At 39.2% G+C, this 22,879-nt stretch overlaps 1 protein-coding gene across 2 annotated transcripts in view; it reads left to right on the top strand.

Moving 5' to 3' along the window:
• Ifrd1 (interferon related developmental regulator 1) overlaps nucleotides 1-21,428 on the top strand; it is a 47,261-nt gene extending 25,833 nt beyond the window's left edge. The window contains exons 1-12 of one of the 2 annotated variants that reach the window (XM_010643380.3): nucleotides 472-762; nucleotides 3,650-3,754; nucleotides 4,263-4,347; nucleotides 5,310-5,434; nucleotides 7,428-7,585; nucleotides 8,873-8,923; nucleotides 9,006-9,184; nucleotides 9,272-9,380; nucleotides 14,431-14,565; nucleotides 17,641-17,769; nucleotides 18,102-18,197; nucleotides 20,557-21,428. In XM_010643380.3, the coding sequence (XP_010641682.1) occupies nucleotides 3,706-3,754; nucleotides 4,263-4,347; nucleotides 5,310-5,434; nucleotides 7,428-7,585; nucleotides 8,873-8,923; nucleotides 9,006-9,184; nucleotides 9,272-9,380; nucleotides 14,431-14,565; nucleotides 17,641-17,769; nucleotides 18,102-18,197; nucleotides 20,557-20,646 (1,206 nt within the window). In that variant the 5' untranslated portion in view covers nucleotides 472-762; nucleotides 3,650-3,705 and the 3' untranslated portion in view covers nucleotides 20,647-21,428. Of the gene's footprint in view, nucleotides 1-471; nucleotides 763-3,649; nucleotides 3,755-4,262; nucleotides 4,348-5,309; nucleotides 5,435-7,427; nucleotides 7,586-8,872; nucleotides 8,924-9,005; nucleotides 9,185-9,271; nucleotides 9,381-14,430; nucleotides 14,566-17,640; nucleotides 17,770-18,101; nucleotides 18,198-20,556 lie in introns of those variants that run through there. The other variant, XM_033756964.1, reaches the window with a different exon arrangement.
• Nucleotides 21,429-22,879: the final 1,451 nt, after the last annotated feature.

Genomic DNA, 22,879 nt, shown 5'->3' on the forward strand with positions numbered 1-22,879 from the left:
TGGGTGGTGGGTTAGGATGTCCGGGTCAGGGGGCCGGGAGCTGGGCGGGAAAAGAGCTGCCCCCCGGAGGCGGCCGCCAGCTGTCCGGACTCTGTCCCTGACTCAGGGTGGGACCGAGCTCGGGTTGCGACCTCGCTGCCCCCGGTCGCCTGTGACCCCCCCAGCTCCATTATGGAATTCGCGGAGTGCAGGAAGTCCGGCCGGTTCCGGCTGGCTCTGGCGTCACGCGGCCGGTCTTTGCACCAAGGGACCCGGGTGGCGCAGAGACGCGCGAGTGGCTTGCGTCCCGTGTGTCCACCTGGTCGGGCCTCCGGGCGGTGGCGTCGCCCCTCCCTAGGCTCAGTCCTACCCCGAGCTGGCACCTGCGGAGGCCACGAATCCCTATCCCCACTGCCCTCTCCTCCAGCAGACCCGGAAAGCGCGGTGTTCTTTGTGACGCCTTCTGTAGGTCTGCTGGGAGCCCTGGGTAGGCGGGCGTGATGAGGAGCCCAGGTTGCAGTTGCCTGAAAGTTTAGGGGGATTGTTGTATCCTCACAGCAAAGCAGGAAAAAGCTTTTCCTGGATGGTTAGGTGCTTACTGAATATGGATTTACACTTAGTAATCATAAAACTAAGAAGAAAAACGACTCCAATTAGTCCATTCTATGAGACAAGCCACACTATAAACTTATATCCAGCAGTACTGAAGTAGGGAGTCATCTCATTTAGTAATTTTTTTATAGATTGTGGAGTCGAGTGTTGGACCAGACATTATCACATCAGGTAAATACTAGTGATTAGGTGTTTGCCCACCCGGTTGCCACTCTAATCCTCGGAATGATATTCCATTGTTCATTGGAAAAGTAAATATACCAGTTATTGTATAAATATACCACTTACTTATTAAAGATGATTAAGAACAGGCACTTAGAAAACTTTCCTCCAGGATTTATGGCACCCCAAAACTTGTGCTCGTGTGTTAAACATTTATAATGGACAGTGGGAGCAGACAATTATAAATGACATCCTCCTTTTTCTTTAGCTGGCTCTTTAATTTGATTGAACGTTCTCCCTGTCCGTGAAATTTGTTCAAGATGTGAAACCTATAGTTATGACCTCTGGTTACGCTGGGCCAATAGAGGATACCCTCTTAGCCTCGTTTCAGCTTTTCCTTATTAGGAAAACATGGATTCTGTCTAGAAAAGCCATATTAATTTTATTTTTGAGTTTACTTTTGTTGATGGAGTGGAAATAATGGAGAACCGGCAAGGTAGTCGTTTTGAAAATGGAAATGTGAATAGTTCTAAATCATAAATGTTTATTCCCTCTTGAAGCTTCCTGGTGAGCCTCCTCCCTGGTACAGTTCTTACTGTTCCGGCCTCTGGTGGGGGAACTGACTTTGAAATTTGTATCAGAACGTGTTTATGACCTATCAGCCTTATCGTTGTTGCCTTTTAAATTATTTTTAATGGAAAGGATACATTTAAATATCAAATTTCAGTATATATGCACTTAAGCATTCTTTTTTGTTTGTTTGAGACAGGGTCTCACTATGTAGTTCAGACTGACCTGGAAATCACTGTGTAGCCCAGGTTGGTCTCACAGCGATCCTCCTGCCTCAGCCTCCCAAGTGCAGGGATTACAGGTGTGCACCACCACGCCTGGCCTGAGTATTCGTTTTTTAACATATATAAGAAAGTGGAAAATAATTACATATTTGATTAGTTAACATAACTTTACATGCTTTGAATATGTTTGGAAGCTTACATTATATAATTGGTGAACTGTGGTTACCTCCTGCAAATGGACCTGAAAGAAAAAAGGGGGATGAGAGTGCACTTTTTGTGACTATATATTGGCCTTATGAGAATGTTTTGCTTTTATTCAATAAATAATGAGTGGAATAGAAGTGATGGTTTACTTAACCACATACATACCTTATTGATACTTTTTAATGACATCCAGAAGAAATGGGTCTTAAATGAGATCTGTACGGTATAACCAAACAAATAACTAACTTTATCACTTTAATGAGTTTCCTATTTAGAGTCTTTTAAGTTAGAGAGTTCTAGGAAGCTAAGACAAGTGCCCTTTTATGCAAGTATGCATTCCTCTGTCATGGTGCCTGTGTAATTTGAAGAGATCAGTTTGATGAAAAAATTTGGAAAATAAGCCCTCTAGAAAAAAGGACTTTATGTGTTTATAGCGACACCTCATTAACGTTATTTAGGGTTACAAGTTGAGTTTGACCTAGATAGAAGGCATTCTTACAAGGTTTCTGATTTTGTTTTTTAAAAACTCCTCTTTCTCTTGAGTCTTGGAAAGAAACCATTGAAACTGATTAGGTAAGAGAAGAAATGGAGCTGAATAAGAGCTGCACAGGAACACTCTTAATAACAGGCTTAGTAATGTGAAAAAAATGTAAATGACTTAGGAATAAATGTGGTAATATTATTCACATGACGCTCAACTTGCCATGACTTCTAGTCATGAAAACAGATTCAGAAATAGATATGATGTCATGGGTCTTTGTTTATTTCTTCCCTAAGCATTGTGATTAAGAAATCTTAGGATCTTGGCCTCATTGCTTATTCTTTCTATTTTACTACCTTGGCTGCTTTGGCAGGAAGCAAGCAAATTTGAAGGACACTTGCTATGGTAATTTTAAAAACCTGCTAAATTGTTTTGATAAAACAGGAAGAATAACCCAACTGTAATAGGCTTAAATTTGGAGGATTTATGTAATCAGGTAGTAAACAGTGTGACGTTTGAACATAGAAACCTAGTGATAGTTGGCTGACAGAGGAGGTTTGGCTGTGGTAAATCAGTTGATTCAAGGTCACTTTGCGGGGGAAGACTTTGAGACTCATTTTAATTCAGTATTCAGTGTAACTCGTGACTGGGTAAATTTTTTTTATTTTTTGGTACCAGGAATCAAACTTGGCCTTGCTCTTGCTAGGCAGGTGGTATACCACTGAGCTATATCCCCAGCCCTGACTGGGTAATCTTTTTACTAATAAAAAGTGTGTAAGTCATGGATTTATTTCTTAATGAAGTTGAGAAGAGATATTCTAGTTTCAAAAGAAGAGTTTTTTTTTTTAATAACATTGGCATTTTTAAACTCTTGGATATGCTGGAACCTTTCTTTTAAAGGTCATTTATTTAACAGGCTTTTATAGCATATGAAGTAGCCAAAGCTTTCATTTTAAGACTTTTTTCTTAATCTTCAAAACTACCATGCCTTAACATAGACATGTGTAAGCCTTTAAGTTCTCTTTTCCATGCGATGTATACCTGAAAACTTAGGCACTGGTTAATGTTTCCTAAACACAGTCATTGTCATTAGGAGATATATTTATATGTCTTATTCTTAACATGATGATGGTAAATGTATTTCATTGTGCTTTATGAATTGAAATTATGGTTTGAAAGTAATGTTTTCATCCTATCAGGTTTTGTATCATCAATCTTGTTATATTTCTAAGTTGATGTATATTGTAATTCTCTGATACATAGATTAGGTTGGTTGAACTTACTTTAGGAATATTTAAGTATATACTTTTTGTATATTTAAAAAAGTAAGTGTGGGTTTAAACTTTAAAATTCTCAAGTTAAATACTTGTATAGATAGCAACAAAATCATCTGCTTCTTTTCCTTTTAACCTAATAGGCAGCCAGCATCGAAATATTCAACCTTTTAGTGATGAAGATGCATCGATTGAAACAATGAGCCATTGCAGCGGTTACAGCGACCCTTCCAGTTTTGCTGAAGATGGTATGTTTTAAATTGTCATGTGCAGCTTTACATAAAAAATGTTTTAGGTGGGGAAGTCTTACATCTAAGGCAGTGATGGTGAGCCTTTTAGAGACTGAGTGCCCAAACAGCACTCTAAAACCCACTTTTCTTTTTTCTTTTTTTTTGGGGGGGGGTGGGTAACCGGGGATTGAACTCGGGTCCTTGCCCTTGCGAGGCAGGAGCAAAACCTCTGAGCTAAATCCCTGGCCCCCAACTTTTTTGGGGGGGTACTGGGGATCGAACTTGGGACCTTGTACTTGAGAGGCAGGCGGAGGCATCACTGAGCTAAATCTCTGGCCCTAAAACCCACTAATTTATGGCAAAGTGCCAATTAAAGTGGAATATTTGGGGCATCTTGGCTTGAGTGCCGACAGAGAGGCCTCTGCGTGCCCAGTGTGGCACATTTGCCATAGGTTTGCCACCACTGCTCTAAGGTACACTATTACCTGGTTGCTGTCTTTTTTCCTTACTTTATCATTGTTTATAGGACCAGAAGTCCTTGATGAGGAAGGAACTCAAGAAGACTTAGAATACAAATTGAAGGGATTAATCGACCTAACCTTGGACAAGAGGTAGGAAATACTTATAAATTCTCTCCATTCTGAGTTGGTTATGGTGGCATACACTGATACTCAGCTCTCTGGGAGGCTGAGGCAGGAGAATCGCAAGTTCAAGCCCAGCCTGGGCAGCTTATCGAGACCATTTCTTAGTATAAAAAATGAAGAAAAGGTCTGGGATATTCCCCCAGTACCACAAAAAAACAAAACACAACAAATTGCACTCCATTCTAGGTGATTCTAGTCTGCCACCTTACGTGTATTATTTGTATAGTTTTCTGATACTGCACTCTTTCTGAAGCTTGATTTGTTTACTTTGGATGATTTATTTCTCGTTCCTTTGGCTTTTTAATGTAGGCTGTAAGATGTGAGTAGTATTTAGATTTGAATTAGTCATTGTTCTAGTCTTATAGTATATATATAATTATATATAGTATTATAATTTGAATAGATTTGCTGAATTAAAAGTTAATCTTTGAGTGGAAATAACAGCTGAACTTTGTGTTAAGCTTCTGGAACACTAATTTTGTTATGGACATGGAAAAGCTTTTTCTTCGTAGTAGCTCTAGAATTGAATTAAATAAATGGAATGTTTTTAAAAGTCCAGAACACGCAAACATGAATTCTAGACTTTTGTTAATGTTTAAAAAATGTGAATTTAGGGCGGGATTTAGCTCAGTGGTACCACTGCCTGCCTCGCAAGATCCCGAGTTTGATCTCCAGTACAAAAAAAAAATGTGAATTTACTTACATTCGTAATACAGGAGAACATGTCATCACTTAGTCATGGATGTTAAACTGCTGAACAAAAATCTTTTTTGTATTAGGTAGATTGTAGATCAAAATTACATTACTGAGAGATGCCTAGAGCTTGGTGACAGTTGGATCAGAAGATGTATCCATAGAAAGAAGCTGTTTGAAGTCATTGACTGTGGCACGCTCCCACCTAGATCTTTCTCACCATTTATCTTAAATAGTGCGAAGACAAGACAGGCTGCTCTTGAAGGCATTAAAAACACACTGGCTTCAAAAATGCTCTATGAATTTATTTTGGAAAGAAGAATGACGTTAACGGATAGCATTGAACGCTGTCTGAAGAAAGGTAACACTGTTACTTTTGAGTCACTGGAACAGAGCTAATATGGACTTCGTTATCTTTGTAGTCAGGTTTGTTAATGATGCTAGAACACTAGCTCACTCTTACGACAGTGAAAGCGTGTGTGATGATCAGTGGAACTCAGAATGAATTGTTAGAAACTTTGTTTTTGTGTAGTAATGTTAGGAAGGATTGGCATCCTTTTATTTTATTTTATTTTTTCGGTACTAGGGATTGAATTCGGGACCTTGCACTTGGAGGCAGGCAGCAGCACTGCTGGGCTAAATCCCTAGCCCCGTTCTACTTCATTTCTAAACTTGCTATGTTTGCTTCTGTGCTCTGGTACTGGAGATTGAACTCAGGACCTTGCACTTGCAAGGCAGATAGTGGCACCACTGAGCTAAATACCCAGCCCTTCATTTCTAAACTTGAATCATGTAATTCCTGTTTTTTGAATGCACTTAAAACATCTATAGCACATGTAAATGACATCATTTTTAAAAAATTTTATTTTTATTTGGTACTGGGGATTGAACTACAGCCCTTGTACTTGAGTGGCAGGCAGCAGAAACCACTGAGTTAAATTCCTGGCCCAGTGACATCATTTTTGAACTCTGAAATTTTGTGGTGGAGATTTTAGAATTCATGTTATGATGATAGAACTTTGAAGAATAAAAAGAAACCTTAAATATTAAGTCTAGTGTTACTAGACTTCAGTTTTGGGAACCACCATAGTAAATAAAATGATTTACATGTACCAGTTTACTTGTTTTGCTAAGTAAGAACATTGTAAATGTAATTGCTTTCTATCATTACCACTTTATTGACAAAAGCTAGTACCAAAAAATATAGGGAGCCCAAGTTTCTTCAGATTGAATGAACTTTACCTTGTCTGTATTTTTCTCATCTCACCTCAGGGTGAGAGCTGTGTTATGAATGAAACCCTTGATAAGATCCACCCTCATTTTATAGAAAAGTTCTAGGAAAAGCGAGTTGGCTCCACACTTATGTAACTTCTTAGTGGTACAGTTTATAGCAGAGGCAACTTTTTTGAGAACACAGTGGCTTTTTTTTTTTTTTTGAGACAGGGTCTCACTATGTAGTTGAGACTGACCTGGAATTCACTGTGTAGCCCAGGCTGGTCTTGAACTCACAGTGATCCTCCTGCCTCAGCCTCCTGAGTGCTGGTATTATAGGCGTTTGCCACACGCCTCGCTGACACAGTGGCTTTTTAAAAGATATTTCAGAGCTGGGGTGGTTCTGCTGCCTGCCAAACGCAAGGTCCCTAGTTTGATCTCCAGTACCAAAAAACAACAACAAAAAAGGTATTTCAGATTGAAACTGTCTCCCGTAATGATCGTAGGACTAAATGACTTAAAAAATTCCATTCCAATCTGCTATTTATACATTTTTAATTTATCAGATAATTTAGGTTCAGTATTTGCCCAAATTCCTACTGCATGCAGTTGTCAAAACATTTAATTTACATTTACATTTACTTTTATGTGAATGTATTTTCTGTGGTTTTAAAGACTCTCTTTACTGCCTTATTTTGTTAAAGTTTTAGAAGAAAACCTGGAAAAATTGATAGGCTGTGTACATCTGAAACGCTTAGGAGATTAATTCACGGGCTACTTGAACACCTACAGTGAGTGCCTGATGAAGGAGTTGGAGAGCAGAGAGCATCGTGAAACACATTTTTTGAACCATTACAGGGCTCCTTTAAAAGGAGGTCTAATTAATCTCCATTTTGTAGAAGAGTAGATCCGCTTAGAAAATAAGAGAAGGTGATGGTTGCTTGGCTAGTTCGTGGCAAACCTAGGACTTGATTGCTTTAAAATCAGCATCACTAACTTTCTACCTCGGGCCCAAGCCTAGAGCTCACTCAGTAAAGGTTTCACACAGGGTAAGTGCTATTTTGTAATTTAAAACATGGGGGGCCGCTCAGGAAAGCGGTGTCCTGGCAGTGACGCCTGGGGCGTCTTGGCTTCTTCCCCAGGGAAGAGCGACGAGCAGCGCGCAGCTGCGGTGCTGGCCTCTGTGCTTTGTGTTCAGCTGGGCCCTGGAATCGAAAGTGAAGAGATTTTAAAGACCCTTGGGCCAATCCTGAAGAAAATAATTTGCGATGGAACAGCCGGTATCCAGGCTAGGCAGACGGTAGGTGTGAGATATTTAAGTGTTTTGTTAATACTTTATTCACATTTGTCTTTTAGTTTAGTGAATAAATGTAACATGACAGTTGATTTCTTAAAATTTCTTACTCCAAAGAGCATCTCGTATAGAGTACATTTCTACAGCTTTGAAATTGAAGATCGTTATTCAGGATGATTGTTGAAGACTTTTTCAGGGGCTAACAGGGATCGAGCTCAGGACCTTGCGCTTGTGAGACAGGTGTGGTGCTTCTGAGCTAAATCCCCAGTCTGTAGAATAATTTTGATTGGAATTTAAAGAAAGACGCTTTTTTATTTTTTTTCTTGCCTGCTGTGTCCTACATGTGTTCTTGTAAAAAAGCTGAATCTGGGTCTACCTATGGGCCTCTGAAACTCTCACCTCTGACATTCATCTCTTTTGGGATTTGAAAAAAAATGCTCATTGTCTAGTTGCATAGTTATTTAATTTTTATGAGCTTTCTGCTTCTGTGTGCTTCTTTCTTGGAAGCTATTTTGAGTTTTCAGAGTAAAGTCTTTATAAAAACCAACAGATGTTTTGTTTTGTATTGTTTGTTTTGCTTTTGGGCAGGTCCTTTGCCCTGAGCTACATCCTAGTGCACTCCTTCCCCTTTTTTGGAGAGAGATAAGACTTGCAGAATTGCTAAGTTTTTTAGGCTGGGCTCAGACTTGCAGCCCTCCTGACTCAGCCTCCCATAGTGCTGGAATTATATAGGTGTGAGCCAACACTCCCAGCTAATATAAGTATTTTTAAACCTTGAAAACTAGTAGCCATCTTAATGTAGTTTAACAGGGAGAGTAGGCTTCTTTATTGCAAGTATTGAACCTTATGTCTCCATTTTTGAATTAGAGTTGAAGTTTAAAATGATCCTACGCATTGGTGCTGATATAGAAGGAAACAGTGAGGTGATAGTCAAAATTCTTTACTGAATGGAGAGTGAGAAAAAAAAATTTAAATAATAGACTATAGAGCTGTAATGCATTTAGAAATTATGATATTCATTCGCATACACTGTCCCCTTCAAGTTTATGAATTAATAAAAAGAAGTCCAAAGAGGAACAGAGTCATTTTCCTAAAGTAGTATTGTGAGTTGGATTAGTAAAGCATGGGCTGAAAACCCTTTTCCTAACTCTTGCTTCTATTCTTTCTTTTCTCTTTTCCATAGAACCTAATGCAGTCAAGTAGTGAAGAAAAGTTTAACTTTGAATTATAAGAACAGGTGTAGAAAGTTTTAAAAGCTACAGACATTAATATCTTTTAATTTTAATTTTTTAGTGTGCAACTTGCTTTGGAGTTTGCTCTTTTATTGCCACAGATGACATTACTGTAAGTAGAAACCTTTGCTCTAGTTATGTACAGTTATTTCTAATTAAAGGTAGCTGTCTTACTGCATATTCTTTTCTGTTAGGAGCTGTATTCAACTCTGGATTGTTTGGAAAACATCTTCACCAAGTCCTATCTCAAAGAGAAAGACACTAATGGTGTTTGCAGCACCCCTTATACAGCGCTGCACATCAGCTCCCTTCTCTCGTGGACGTTATTGCTGACCATATGCCCAATCAACGAAGGCAAGAAAAGGCTGGAGATGTATGTGTTTTTAACGTCACATTTTATGAAAACATTTGGTTGGCGTAACCGGTTACATTCACATAGTAATGACTAACTGTTTTCTAGGCATTTCCGTAAACTTCCAAGCCTCCTTTCTTGTGATGATGTAAACATGAGAATAGCTGCTGGTGAATCTTTGGCACTTCTGTTTGAATTGGCCAGAGAGATGGAGAGTGTAAGTATCTGATGGGTACAGGAGAAAGCTTGTGCCACAGGGACCGGGATTGCATCGTACTGTCACAGTTAAGTATTGGATAGTAAGCTTGGAGGATGGCCAGCCAAGAACCTGGAGACAGATAATTGTCCTGCTTCTTGCCACTGGTGATACATTACTCTGAGGGCGAGAACTGATAGGAATTGGCAGAACAGTATTTGAGCATAGTTACACTGAAGTTTTGCTATGTGTAGAACTGAAGTTTAGGGATGATGTGTTCTTCATGGAGAGTTATGTGGTATGATCTGATCAGAACTGCTTAGATCCCTCAGATACCCCACATATGAAGGCATTTCAGGCGTGCGATGCTTGGTAGTAACTACCAGACTGATGGCTGGAATACTCAGTTAGCATAGGTTTGGGATGAGCTGAGTGAATCTTTGTTTCGTGGTGCCTTTCTGCGTGCTGAAGTGCTTTGCCGTGCATCTGTCCACTCACAGGTGTTACCATGGTATTTGAATTTGTGAAGATACTGAGTTCTTGAAGGTATTTTGAGTTGGTGATAGTTTGACCTGCTGGCCCAGTTTGCCTGGTTCTAGTTCAGCTTTAGCTGAAAGTCTTGTGTTCAGGAAACCCTTTGTCTCAGGCACTGAATCCTTGGGTACTTACTCTCCAGATGGTAAGTGGAAGAATCCAGTCAGAAAACCCAAATACGTGGGTAATGGGCAGATAAGAGCTATTTATCTAACGTTGAGTTCTTATTAGATACTTTTCAGTCTAAGGAGAGAAATACTTCCAGAATGGAGTGTTTTCTGCAAATAAAGTTGAGTAACTAAATATTTTGAAATAGAATTAATAGTGTTCTGAGTACCTGCTGTATGTAGTCCTTTGCATTCTATTCTAGATCTCTTAAAATTTGTATGTGCAGAGCTTCTGTGCATAGCTCCCCTGCCCTCCTTTTTGGAAGGGTAGGAATGGAAAGTGAGTTAATGCAGTAGCTAATGATTCTCCTTATATGAAACTTAAACTCAAATTTAGCAGTAAATTTAATTTTACTGAGCTAGTTAATGGCTCCTTAACCCGAAGGCACAGAAACCAGGTGTCCCAATTTTTAATCTTGGGGGTTTCTCTACTGGCTAGAAATGGTAAATTTTTTTTTGTTTGTTTGAAATGCATCTTAAAAGTAATAATGCAGTTTGAATTAAGCATGCTGAATTCGTTGAAATGTGTGTAAACATAGTGTATCACCACGAACCTTTGCCTTCTGACTTAATAAATCGTACGGGATAGCCAAGAGAACTCATGACTCAAATCCTTGTCCATGGACAGAAATGGACTAGCTTACAAACAGAACCTTGTCTGCTTTTTTTTTTTTTTTTTTAATAAACTTTTTTTGTAGGGTGCCAGGGATCAAACTCAGGCCCCTGCACTTGTGAGTTGAGCAACAGAACCACTGAGCTAAATTCCGGGCCCCAACACTTCTTACTTCTGAGTAGTGGAATAGTTACAGAGTATTTGGGCAATTAAAGATGCTTAGCAGTTAATTAATTAGACCAAGGAGACCTGGGAATGGAGCTCAGTGGTAGAGTCTTGCCTAATGTGCAAAAGGCCCTGGGTCAATCCCCAGTGCCACAAAAAAGAAAAAAAAAATTTAACCAGGAGGTTGATGAAATGCATAGGAATATTTTAGAGTTCTTGTAGCAAATGACTAGTATTTAGTTTATTCTGAGCCTTGTGCTAACATAACTTTGAGATGTTATTAACTGGTAAATCTGGTATCGTGATGAATTCTGCCTAGAGATTGAAAGAGCTGACTTAGGTGGGATTTCTGAGAGTGCTTGGTTAGATATTAGTATTAGTTGCAAGTTGAAGTCAGGAGTTGTAAGCCCTTGTGAGAGCTCTCCTAGCTTACAGTGTGTGTTTACTGTACTCCAAGTCGGTGGGGTTGGCTTCTGGAGCCTCGCTGTCTAGTTCCTCATTTCTCTCCTACACCTACTAGTTGGATGATGTTTGGCAACTTCTGTATTTAAAGTGGAGAAAACAATACCAGCTGCTGAGGGAGTTGCTGAGAGTGGGGGTTACCGTGTAAGTGGTAACTAACATTACAGCGTTACTGCAAGGCTTGGTGGAGTGGCCCTGCCCTCGCCCCCACCCCCAGCAGGAGTCTGCTAGTGGCCCTTAATAGGAACTCTAGGGAAGCTGAAGAGAGGCTGTTAGGTGGGCACAGTTACGGGTCCGTGGGGCATGTGAGGCGCTGGTGTAAGCCTGGCTCAGAAATACACAAATGGAAAGTATTCCCCAGTCCTCCTATCCCATGGTGTGGAAAGAGAAAAAAATCACCCAAAGGCTAACATCATACTCCTCATACTAAATCCGATATTCCTTAGATACCGTACTTCAGAAGGAGCAACACTGGCATTCTTACTTTTTACCTTTATTTATAGGATAACAGATCTGTGTAAAAATGTCTCCATACCTTTACAAAGGTATTCTGCCACAGTTAATTAACAAGAATTGAAAGAAATGTCCTCATGCTTGGAGAGTCACAAAACTATTCTAGAGATGTTTAGCACTTGGTGGTGAATGGGGGAGGCATCAAATTCTATTTTAAGGCTAGACTTCCGTAAGATTTTTGTTTGTTTGTTTTTTTTCAGTGCTAGGGATTAAACTCAGGGCCTTCCAAGTGCTAGGTTGGCATTCTCCCAGTGAGCATTCTCAAGCCCATGACTTACCCTTAGCTATCCAAGGCCAGCTTACTTCATCTTACTTAGTGCTCCAGTGAGTTCTATATAGAAATGTAGCTTTGGAAATGACATTTCATGACCTTAATAATTTCACCCTAACTTTCTAAAAGTTGGTTTGTTTTGTTTTCGAGACAGGGTGTCACCATATTGCCCACGCCTCTTGAGTAGCTGAGGTTACAGGCCGAGCCCCATTCCAAAAGTTGGCTGTGGTTTCATTTCATCCTAATTCTACTGAACTTCTGGAAACATTTAGTTTATTATAGCAGTTACTTTGGTATAAAATAATTGTCTTTAACTGACCAGATTGTCACATTTATATTGTATCAGAACAGTGAGAGCCAATTTGCATTAATGGATGTTTATATACTGTTGTATACATTGTTAGTATTTCACTTAATCTGTATGATAAACCTGTGAGGTGCTGCTGGTATCTGCTGTTTGCATTTTATGTAAGATGAACCTGAGGCACAGATTGCTAATGCGATTATACCCAGGCTCGTGCATATCTGAGTGTGTTGGGTGCTTGTGATTCAAACTTAGATGTTCTTACTGCAAAGCTCTTTTTTTTGTTTTTGGAACCAGGGATCAAACTCAGGACTTTACACTTGCAAGGCAGGCAGCGGAGCTAAATCATGGCCCAAAGCTCATGCTTCATATGACATTAAACGGCTTCATCTAGGTGTAATTTACTACCCAGATTTTTCAAAAGAGTTCCAGGGCCAGGGATTTAGCTCAGTGGCACTGTGCCTGCCTCGAAAGTGCAAGTTCCCAAGTTTGATTCCCCGGTACAAAAAAAAAAAAAGAAAAGTTCTGTATAAAATCCTCTAAATCTGGAATTTTGACGTGATATAGTTCATGTTTTTTGGGCAGTTTGTATTTGTTTGTTTGTTTTGGGTACCAGGGATTGAACTCAGGCCCTTGCACTTGTGAGGCAGGCAGCAGAACCACTGAGCCAAATCCCCAGCCCGCCCCATCGGTTTATTTAATACCTCAGCCATTGTGCAGGAAGTTAGATATTCAGTTTTTAAGATGATAAAACAGATTCCCAATTACTGAAACTTATTGTGGTGTGAAGTACTTTTGAAATTCTAATCCAGGACTTTGATCCTGTTGTATAATAATGACTCTGCTATTTTCTTTTCATGCTTGGTGAGAGTTAAGACATTTGTTTGTACTCTGGAGCCCATTCTTTGTCCCAGAGCATACACTTTTATTCAGTAGTTACTCTAAACTCCAATAAAAAGGCTTTCAAATACTATTTTGGTTATGTTTTACATTTTCTTTCTTCCCTTTTTTTTTAATACTACATATATTATATGCCCAAGTGCTTTATGGAATCTTTTCCAGGTTTTAGTGCTTTACTACTATAAACTGGATTGAGAGTTTCCATGGCTGAGATCACATTGGAGTTTCTCAGGCTTAGCCCCCTGATATTTTGGGCTGCATAAGTCGTTGTGGTTGGACAGCCCGGGGCCGTCTTGCACATTGGAGAATGTTCTGCAGCATCCTGGTCTTGACCCACTTAGCACCCCTCTCCCGGTTAGGACGACCAGAGATGCCTCCAAATATCCCTTGGGTGGTAAGATCATCTCCTGTTGGAATCACTGGTCGTGGTTCTCAGTTCTTAAAACCAGTTAAAATAACATTAGAATTTTGGTTTCTTTATGTATAATGGATTTTTAAACTAGAGTTGTGTCTAACTTAACCATAGATGGAATTGGCACCTTTAAGGAAAACATTTATTGAAATAATTCAAAATATGGGATTTGAAATACTAGCGATACTACAAAGTTTAATATTTCGAAGCAAGATTGTCCCATTAATTCAAGCTTATTTTCCAACAGTAACATCAATCTTTAATTTTGTGATTATATAATTATGTGTGCAATTCTAAGACTATTGGGTGAGAACTGCTTATTTTAATGGAGTAAGTTAAATGATTATTACATCTACTGCAAACATGTCAAAAACAAACAACTATACCTAGAGGTTGCTCACTTTTAGTTTCTTAGAAATATCAGCTCTAGTTTTAGATAGCTAAATAAGTGAATCTTTGTGGGTTTTTTTTCCTTCTCTTTTCTTTTTGGTGGTGGTGGTCCTGGGCTTCTGGTGATAAAACCCAGGTCTTCACTCTGATCTACATCCTCAGCACCCTTTCACTTCTTTTAGGAGACAAGATCTTATGAAGTTGCCCTGGGCTGGGCGTGTGCTTTCCATCTTCTTGCCTCACTCCCAGAGCACCAGGAGAAATCTAGTCTGATCTTTTTTGACTCTAGGTTGTGAAAGAAGAAACCAGTGAAAAAACTTGCTTCTCTTTTCTTGCCCAGGACTTTTTTTATGAAGACATAGAATCTTTGACCCAGATGCTGAGGGCTTTGGCTACAGATGGAAATAAACATCGGGCCAAAGTGGACAAGAGAAAGCAGCGGTCCGTGTTCAGAGATGTCCTGAGGGCGGTTGAGGTAGGCCTGTTAAATGCTGTAAAGTTTCTTATTTTGAATAATTGTTTTAGGCTGAACTTGACAGTTGGGGCATTTTGTTGATTGAATTTCATCCAAATCAAATGGCACTGGGAATGAATCCAGAGCCTTTGCACTGAGCTACCTCCCCAGCCCTTTTTAGTTTTTACTTTGAGATGCACTGATCGGCCCTGAACTTGTAGTCCTTTTGCCTCAGCCTCCTGAAGTTCTGGGATGACAGGCATGTGACACTACACTTGGCTTCCAACAGAGTTTTAATAACATATGTGAAGAATTTTTCTTTGAATTTAAGAATTAGGGCAGTGTTTTTTGTGAATGTGTTAAATTATTGTGTATCCCTACGTCTCCAGCTTAACCTTACCTTTAAGCAAAGACCTTTGTGATCGCTCTAGGAAGGCCAGGTTGTGGGAATTGAAAAACAAAATATAGCATCTGTCAAGCCACTTAAAGTCGTGTGACGCTCTGTATGGCAAAGACACTGAGTAAGAAACCTTCGGGGATTATAATGCCTATGTAAAATGAGCTGTAGAATAGGGCAGGAGAGGATACCCCAGTCTAAGAACTGTTTTGGTTGGCCAGGTAAGAAATATTTCTTAGGTACAAAGGGTAATTTCTCAGATTATTTCTAACTTTGAAGGCAGTTCTTTTGAGCTAAGTGTGTCATCAAAGCGTATAGAATATATGAAAATTCATAATGGGCGCTCATCGGGCACCCCGAGGCCCTCTCCATAGCCATCTTTGATGCATGTCTGTGATTCTGTTTTAATTACTTTTATAAAAACAAAACCTACATTATAAATCAGATCCTCTGGGATCTAAATAGATTTGTTGATGGGGACTATAGTCACATTCTAGAAATATATTCTGTAGTAATATATGTAGCAATGTAATCTAAAAATAAAAATAAAACCTCCTAACTTGAGTGGACAGCAGTGTTAAGAATTGAAACTGCTTCATGATTAGTGTGGCAGTGTTCCTAATTGATGCGGGCCATTCTTTTTGAATAACTGCGCTGTTTCCTTTTTATTTATCTTTTTTGGGATAGGTCTCACTAAGTTGCCTGGACTGAGCTCAGACTTCTGCTCCACCTGCCTCAGTTTTCCAGAGTACTGGGCTGCATCGTGCCCAACTCCTATAAATTATTTTTTGTTTTGTTTTTGGACCATGTAGCCTCCAAAGATAAGGTGATGACATATCCTAGGTTTTCTGGATTAGACCTGATTTCAGATTCTGTGTCTTGCTGGGTAGTCGATTGTAAGAGTTCAGCGTGACATGACAGTCTGTTCATAAGCCCCTCCACCACCTCAGCTGCAGCACTGCTTGGCCCTGATAATCCTGAGCAAGACAAGGGAGTCTGAGTGCACACAGCAGTACCAGGCCCTGTCCCTGGCGTTGTCAGGCACCGCGGACTCGGAGCCACTCTTACCCTGCAGCGATCTGCCGCCCTCTCCTCCTCAGCTTAGGGTGAAAGTACCTCCCTTGCCTCTGTTGGGCTTCCCAGTCTCCAGTCTCTGTCTCAGTGCGCTTGCCAAAAAAGGGCTCCCCTCAGCCACGCTCAGACTGGAGCCCACCTCTCCTGGGGGAGGACCCTGCTCCCTTGACCGATCCTCTAAAGGAAGACTGCTCAGCAGCCAGAGTATTATGGCTGCCCATCATTTCTGTTTATCCCAGAACCTTTGCTTAAAGCTCATTAGTCCATAAATCCACAAACATTTAATATATTAGATGCTTTGCCATATGGTTTACTTATTTCAGTTCCTTTGTAACTTTTAGGTATTGAATTACTCCTTTTTAAGGAAAAATGAATACCAAAGGCATCTGTAATCCTAGCTCTCTGGGAAGTTTAAGCAGGAAGATCACAAGTTTGAGTCCAGTCAGTGCAACTTAGTGATTTAGCAAGAGTGTTTCAAAAAATAAGAAAAAAAGGGTTGGGGATGTAGTTTAGTGTGAAGGCTCTGCTACAATCCCCAGTACCACAGAAACAGACAAACAACAAACAGTCAGTAACCAAAACAGTAAGTAGCAAAACTGAAACTTGATCCTCAGTACTGTGTTTTTTCAACAGGGCCAAGAGCTGCAGATAGACTGAGAGGGAGCCGACCATTTCATTAGATCATTAGATCTGTGGTTAGATCATTGGTGACCCTTGTAAGAGCAGTGTCAGTGGGCGCGGTTCGAGAGGAGCCGGATTGACGTGTATTGGAAAGTGGCTGGGGAACCAGGACGTGGAAAGGGCGTCTCCCCAGTTCTGTTAAAAGTGCTTGGCTGTATGGGGAAGGGAAAGAGAATGCATAGCTGGGATGTAGTGCTGGAGTGTAGAAGGGTTTGTTTTATTTTGTTTCATTTTGGATGCTAGAGACAGTTTATGGGAAAGGGAACCAGTGGAACAGGAACATTTGAAAATATAAGTAAGGGCTTGTTACATTTAGGAGGGAGGAGGAACTAGGAAGGACGCAGATGGTTGGTCGGTGGGTGGGAAGTGGAGTTCTTCCCGTGTGTGTCGGGGTTTCCTGAAGTCCAGGTTGAGATACTGGAATGCTGCCCCGCCAGAGTTTCTGAGCTGTTTGACGCCGGTGGTCACGTCTGTGCCTCACAGAGTACTTTCTTTACGTCTCTGACTGGTGGAGCCGCCGAGGTGCTGGCTCTGATTGGGCTTGCTCTGTTAGCCCTGTTTGTCTTCCTTCCCCGGCTCCCTGCTGTCCATCCTCAACCCTGGCCCTGTGCTGTTCATCTCACTTACTATTCCAATCTCCCATCCCAGACAGTGCAGACACCTGGCTTGCCTTTGAAATTCTGAAATGTTCACTGCAGGGTGGTTTTTTCATTCATATTTATTCAAATTCAGTTGTGTCTTCAGGTCTATACAATTAGGCAAATTCTCTATCCTTGCACATAGGACAGTAATTCTGAGGCTTTCCACATCTCATCTGGGGAAGTGCCAGTTATTGACAAATATATCCATTTATCTCATTTATCTGTCTCTTTAGAAGTTGTGTTTATGCAAAATCTTTCTGGGCCATTTCCATATCTGATAATTTTGTCTCTTGCTTTGTCTAGGAACGGGATTTTCCAACAGAAACTGTTAAATTTGGTCCTGAACGCATGTATATTGATACATGGGTTAAAAAACACACCTACGACACCTTTAAAGAGATTCTTGGATCAGGGATGCAGTACCACCTGCAGGTGAGTGACATTTCTCTATCTTTGCTTTAATGTAGCTCACGAAAAACAGTAAATTTGTTTGTGAATATGCAACTGAATAAATGAAACTTTTTATGGTAGAAGTCTGCTCGAATGTTATTGGTACTTTTGATAAAAGCAGATAGCTTCAGATGGCTTTCTGGAATTCAAGGTATTAGAAAAACAATTTGCTCTCATACTGAGAAACAGGAAATATGTATTGTAGCTTCATACTCCTTAGTCGTACATAATTTCTGTTAATCAGATTCATTCTGTGTAGTAAAAAAGAGCTGTGCTATTTTAACATTGAGCCTTACTTCTTTCTCTCACATAAGTCAAATGAATTCCTTCGCAATGTGTTTGAACTTGGACCTCCGGTGATGCTTGATGCTGCAATGCTTAAAACAATGAAGATTTCTCGTTTTGAAAGGGTAGGTTTTTGTTCTTGTTCATAACAGAAGTAAATGTTCTAAAGAAAAATGGAGGTAAAACCGGTTCTCCCTGGTGATGGGAACTTCGCTGTATCTCCTGATGCATGGAATTTTAGTTTTTCATTATATCTCACACCAAGTGGTTGAACCAAAGGTGTAGAAGCTTTATTGCACTTAGAATATGAGGGATTTAATTAAAATTTTTACCCATAACCATACTGCTTTAATTTAAAAATTATTTTTGAGTGTTACAATATTTCTTTTATATGAAATATTATACTTAGTGAAGTTATACGCTCTTGAGTTTCACTTAAACATTTCACATATCCTTAATATTATATATTTTTGATTGAGGTAAGAATTATGTGTGAAACTTTTTTTTTTGGTACTGGGGATCGAACTTGGGTCCTTGTGCTGGCAAGGCAGGTGGTAGAACCACTGAGCTAAATCCCTTGCCCTGTAGGAGACTATTTTGTAGTGTACTGTTCATTTGCATTTGTGAGATTCATGGTATTTACAACTAGTCACCTCTGTCTCCTTCCAAAACATTTTCCTTACCTCAAAAGAAAACCTTTTACCCAAAAGAAGTACCTCCACCTGTTCCTCCTATCCATGGGTGAGCACTAATCTGTACTGTGTCTCTGGATTTACCAATTTGGGATATTTCATATAAATGAAATTATACAACATGCTACCTTTTGTGTTTGTCTTTTTCCACTTAGCATGATATTATCAAGGTTCATCCATGTTGTAGCATGTATCAGAGTGGCATTCCTCTTTGTTGCTGAGTAATATTCCACTCTATGGCCATTCCATGACTTACTTATACATTCATCTAAATTGATTTGGGCTTCATCCATCTTTTGGCCATTGTGAATAGTTCTGTTGTGAACACTGACATACAGATTTTGATTTGAAAGATTTCAGTGTTGGAGGGGTGTATTCCTATGAATGGAATGCTTGGTCTTTTGATAATTTTATATTGAACTTTTTGAGGAGCCACCAAATTTACCCATAGGTCTGCTGCTCCATTTTGCATCAGTATCAGCGTGCTTAAGAGTTCCACTCTCCGTCCTCATCGATTTGTTACTCATTTTTAATTTCTTCCTTGCTTGCTTGCTTTCTTGCTGTGCCGGGGATTGAACTTGGGCCCTTGCGCTTGTGAGGCAGGTGGCAGAACCACTGAGCTAAGTGCCCGGCCCTCAGTTTCTAATTATGGCCATCTTAATAGATGTGATGTGCTTGATTATTGGTAATTAAATATAAAAGTTCAAGAAAAGTATAGTCACATAGTTAAGACTTTCAGATAAAATTAAGTATTTTTACTATCTTTTTCTTTTGGATTATTTCTTCTGCTTGGAAATGCAGTTTCAGATGGGAACATTTGATAGATTTTGCCAAATTACTTTCTGAAGTTATTCTGTCATTTTTAATTGTCTCCAGCAGTGAATGAAGGCATGTTGCTGTTACAAGCAGATTTGACAGCAATAGATTTGTCAGACAATAGATTGTCAGAGACTGTTAATTGTTGGGCATGGTTGCACATGCCTGTAATTCTTGCACATGGCAGGCTGAGTGAGGCAGGAGGATCATGAATTCAAGGTCAACCTGGGCTACACAGCAAGTTCAAAAACTGACCTGGATTACATAGTGAAATCTCATCTCAAAAAGGAAGGAAGAAAGGAAAGAAAGCAACAAGGAAGGGCTGGGGATTTGGCTCAGTGGCACCACACCACGGTCCTGAGTTTGATTCCCAGTACCCCCCACAAAAAAATGAAAGAAAGAAAGAAAAAAGTTAATTTAATTGGTATTAAAACAGCTCCCTAACACTATTTTCTTTTCTTCTTTTTCTTTTTTGGTACCGGGGATCCAACTCGGGTCCTTGCATTTGCAAGACAGGCGGTGGAACCACTGAGCTAAATCTGCAGCCCCACTGTTTTCTTTAATTGACAGCCGAGTAGGACCCTTTTGTGTTAGTCGTGATTTGTGATCAGATTAATTGATGCTCATTTTTGCCTGCCTTAGTTGGAATTTACTTACTGTTTACATACTTAGCTATTACATTTCATTCCTTTTTTTTTCCCCCTGGTATGGGGGATCAAACCCAGGACCCCGTGGCGTTTGCAAGGCAGGTGTGGTGCCACGGAGCCAAATCTCTGGCCCTAATAAATTTCTTGATAATGGAGTCGCCATTAACTGCATTACTTACTTTCTGCCTCATTCTTTGTGTACATTTTATAAATATTTAAAATATCGATGAGTCAAATCAGTTCATTTGTTACGATTTTGTCTTTTTTAATTTTCTAAGGACACCTTAAATCGTACTGTTTCACATGCATTTTCCTCTTCTTGATTTCAGCATTTATATAACTCTGCAGCTTTCAAGGCACGGACAAAAGCTCGAAGCAAGTGTCGGGATAAGAGAGCAGATGTTGGAGAGTTCTTCTAGATTTTTTGTACTTGATGACTGTTTTCTAATTTCTTTTCCTATTTTTAATGTATATAAACCTTAGAAACAGTTTTTATCTTGGGTCAAGTTATATCATTTTTGTAGTAGGGGTGGATTATATATTCTAACTTAATGTACAGTATTGTAAATGACATTCTGATTATTATTCTTTAAATATAATCAGTAAACATAAAGTGTAATGTTTGGTCATGTTCTATTTAAGAAGAGAGCAAAAAAGATGGTATTTCACTTGATTTCATGTTGAAAAGGGTTTGATTTCTTATACTGTGCTTGTCAAAATATTGGTGATTTTAATGATATACATATAAGATAAGTTAATACCTTAAATTTGAGTTCTGGATACAGAGTTTAGAAGCTAGTTCCTGGGAAAAAGCTGCTGTATTTTAAATTTGAAATGGAATATAGCTATTTTAATTTTGTCACTAGGATGAATAAAGGAATTATACACTAGAGTTTGCAAGAGCTACACTTTTATTCATTCATTGCCACTGCTGGGAGTTCACAGTGAGCTCTCCTGTGCCAGAGAGGTTGCTGATCTGAGCCTCTCAGGGCAGTAACACTCATTTTATCTGCTGTGTGAGACCTTATTTGGAAATAAAGATCTTTAAACACTGAAAGTGCTTGTTCTCTCATAGAAACAGTTTTTATAAGTTAGGGGTACAGAGTTCAAAACACTCAAGCCAGGTAGGAAATGTTTGAAAACTTTAAAATGAAATAAATTAGCAATATAAAATTGGAATCTAGCTACTGACTTTAAGAATTTTTGTTTGGTTGTCTTGAGGCTTTTTTTGTTTTAATGAAAAAGTTTAAGCTTTTTAGTAATGTATTAAAATTTATATAGTTTATTATTATATTAAACTTAAATAGTTTAAATAATATGTGCAATTTAGAATCCATGGACTTGTTTCTTTGATTTTTTTTTTTTTTCTTTCTTTCTTTTTGGTCCTGGGGATTGAACTTGGGTCCTTGTGCTTGCGAGGCAGGTTTCAGACCACTGAGCTAAATCCCCGGCCCATCTTTTACTTTCTTGCTGTAGACAACAGTTGAGAGACGGGAGGCATGCACCACAAGTACCAGAATCACTTCTGATATTTTTACCACACTAGGTTTTTTCCTGTCCCAACCACATCCCCAGCAACCCCCTGAAGGGCTGAGCAGCCTCGAGGCCAGACCACTGACCTGCTGTGGCATGGTAGTGGAGTCCCATCTCTTGGGTCTAGGACAGTGTGAGGTGGATTGGGATGTAGGCCTTGAATTTGTGTGTGTCACTTCCTTATATCCGAACTAGTCTTGGTCCACGGAGAAGAGATTGTAGAAGAGTGGCTTTTTTTCTAAATTTTCCATAAGAATGAATTTTTACTAAAGTCACAGTTGAATAGTAGTACTTCTAAGTTTATAGGGAAAAGAGCCTCCTGTTCAATCCTTCCCCATCCCTGGAGGCATTCAGCCTTCAATTTTTTTTTTCCTGGCACACCAGTTTCATGTTTCTAAGTAATACACAGCTATTTCTTAGTTTATTATTTTTAGGTATTTGTCTATGTCCTATTATAACAAGACTTGTCTTTTTTATTTCCCCTTATTCCAGTACATTTTTTTTTGTTAACACTATCATTTGCATGATTTTAACGATACTTGTTTTCACTCCTGAGCTATTTTATTGTACTTACATATTTATTCTCAGAGCATTTTGTCCTGGAGTTAAAAATTGTCTTTTTTTTTTTACTTACTTGTACATCATTATTTCTTCCAAAACAGTACTAAATAAATTTGTAGAACTATTTGTTTCATTGTACACTAGTTCTCTCTTCTAAGTGTCCAACTCTTTTCCTGAAATATCACAATTATGCTAAGGTGTTTTCCCCTCTATTTGGGCTCCGTATTTTCTGGACTCCATGTCTTTATTAGCTCATGTGTTTGTTAGAATGCTTCCTTCAGTAGTTTCTTGGGAAAGATATACGGGTTTTGTGTTATCTTCAGGCTTCATATATCTAAAAGATAATATGCTTAGCATATGAAATTCTAGGTAGAAAATGAAATTCAGGATTTAAAGTAAGTGACCAGTGTATGTATTCAAATTCAGAATTTTGAAAGCATTGCTATATTATCTTCTAGGCACAGTGGTAAGATTTGGTACAGTTTTATATCTGTTTTGTCTTAGCTTTTGCTCTTGAAAATCTCTCACTAGTATTGTAAAAATTGCGTGATGTGTGCT

Source organism: Fukomys damarensis, unplaced genomic scaffold (genome assembly GCF_012274545.1).
Source record: "Fukomys damarensis isolate Sample0158 unplaced genomic scaffold, DMR_v1.0_HiC HiC_scaffold_4, whole genome shotgun sequence".
NCBI lineage: Eukaryota > Metazoa > Chordata > Mammalia > Rodentia > Bathyergidae > Fukomys > Fukomys damarensis.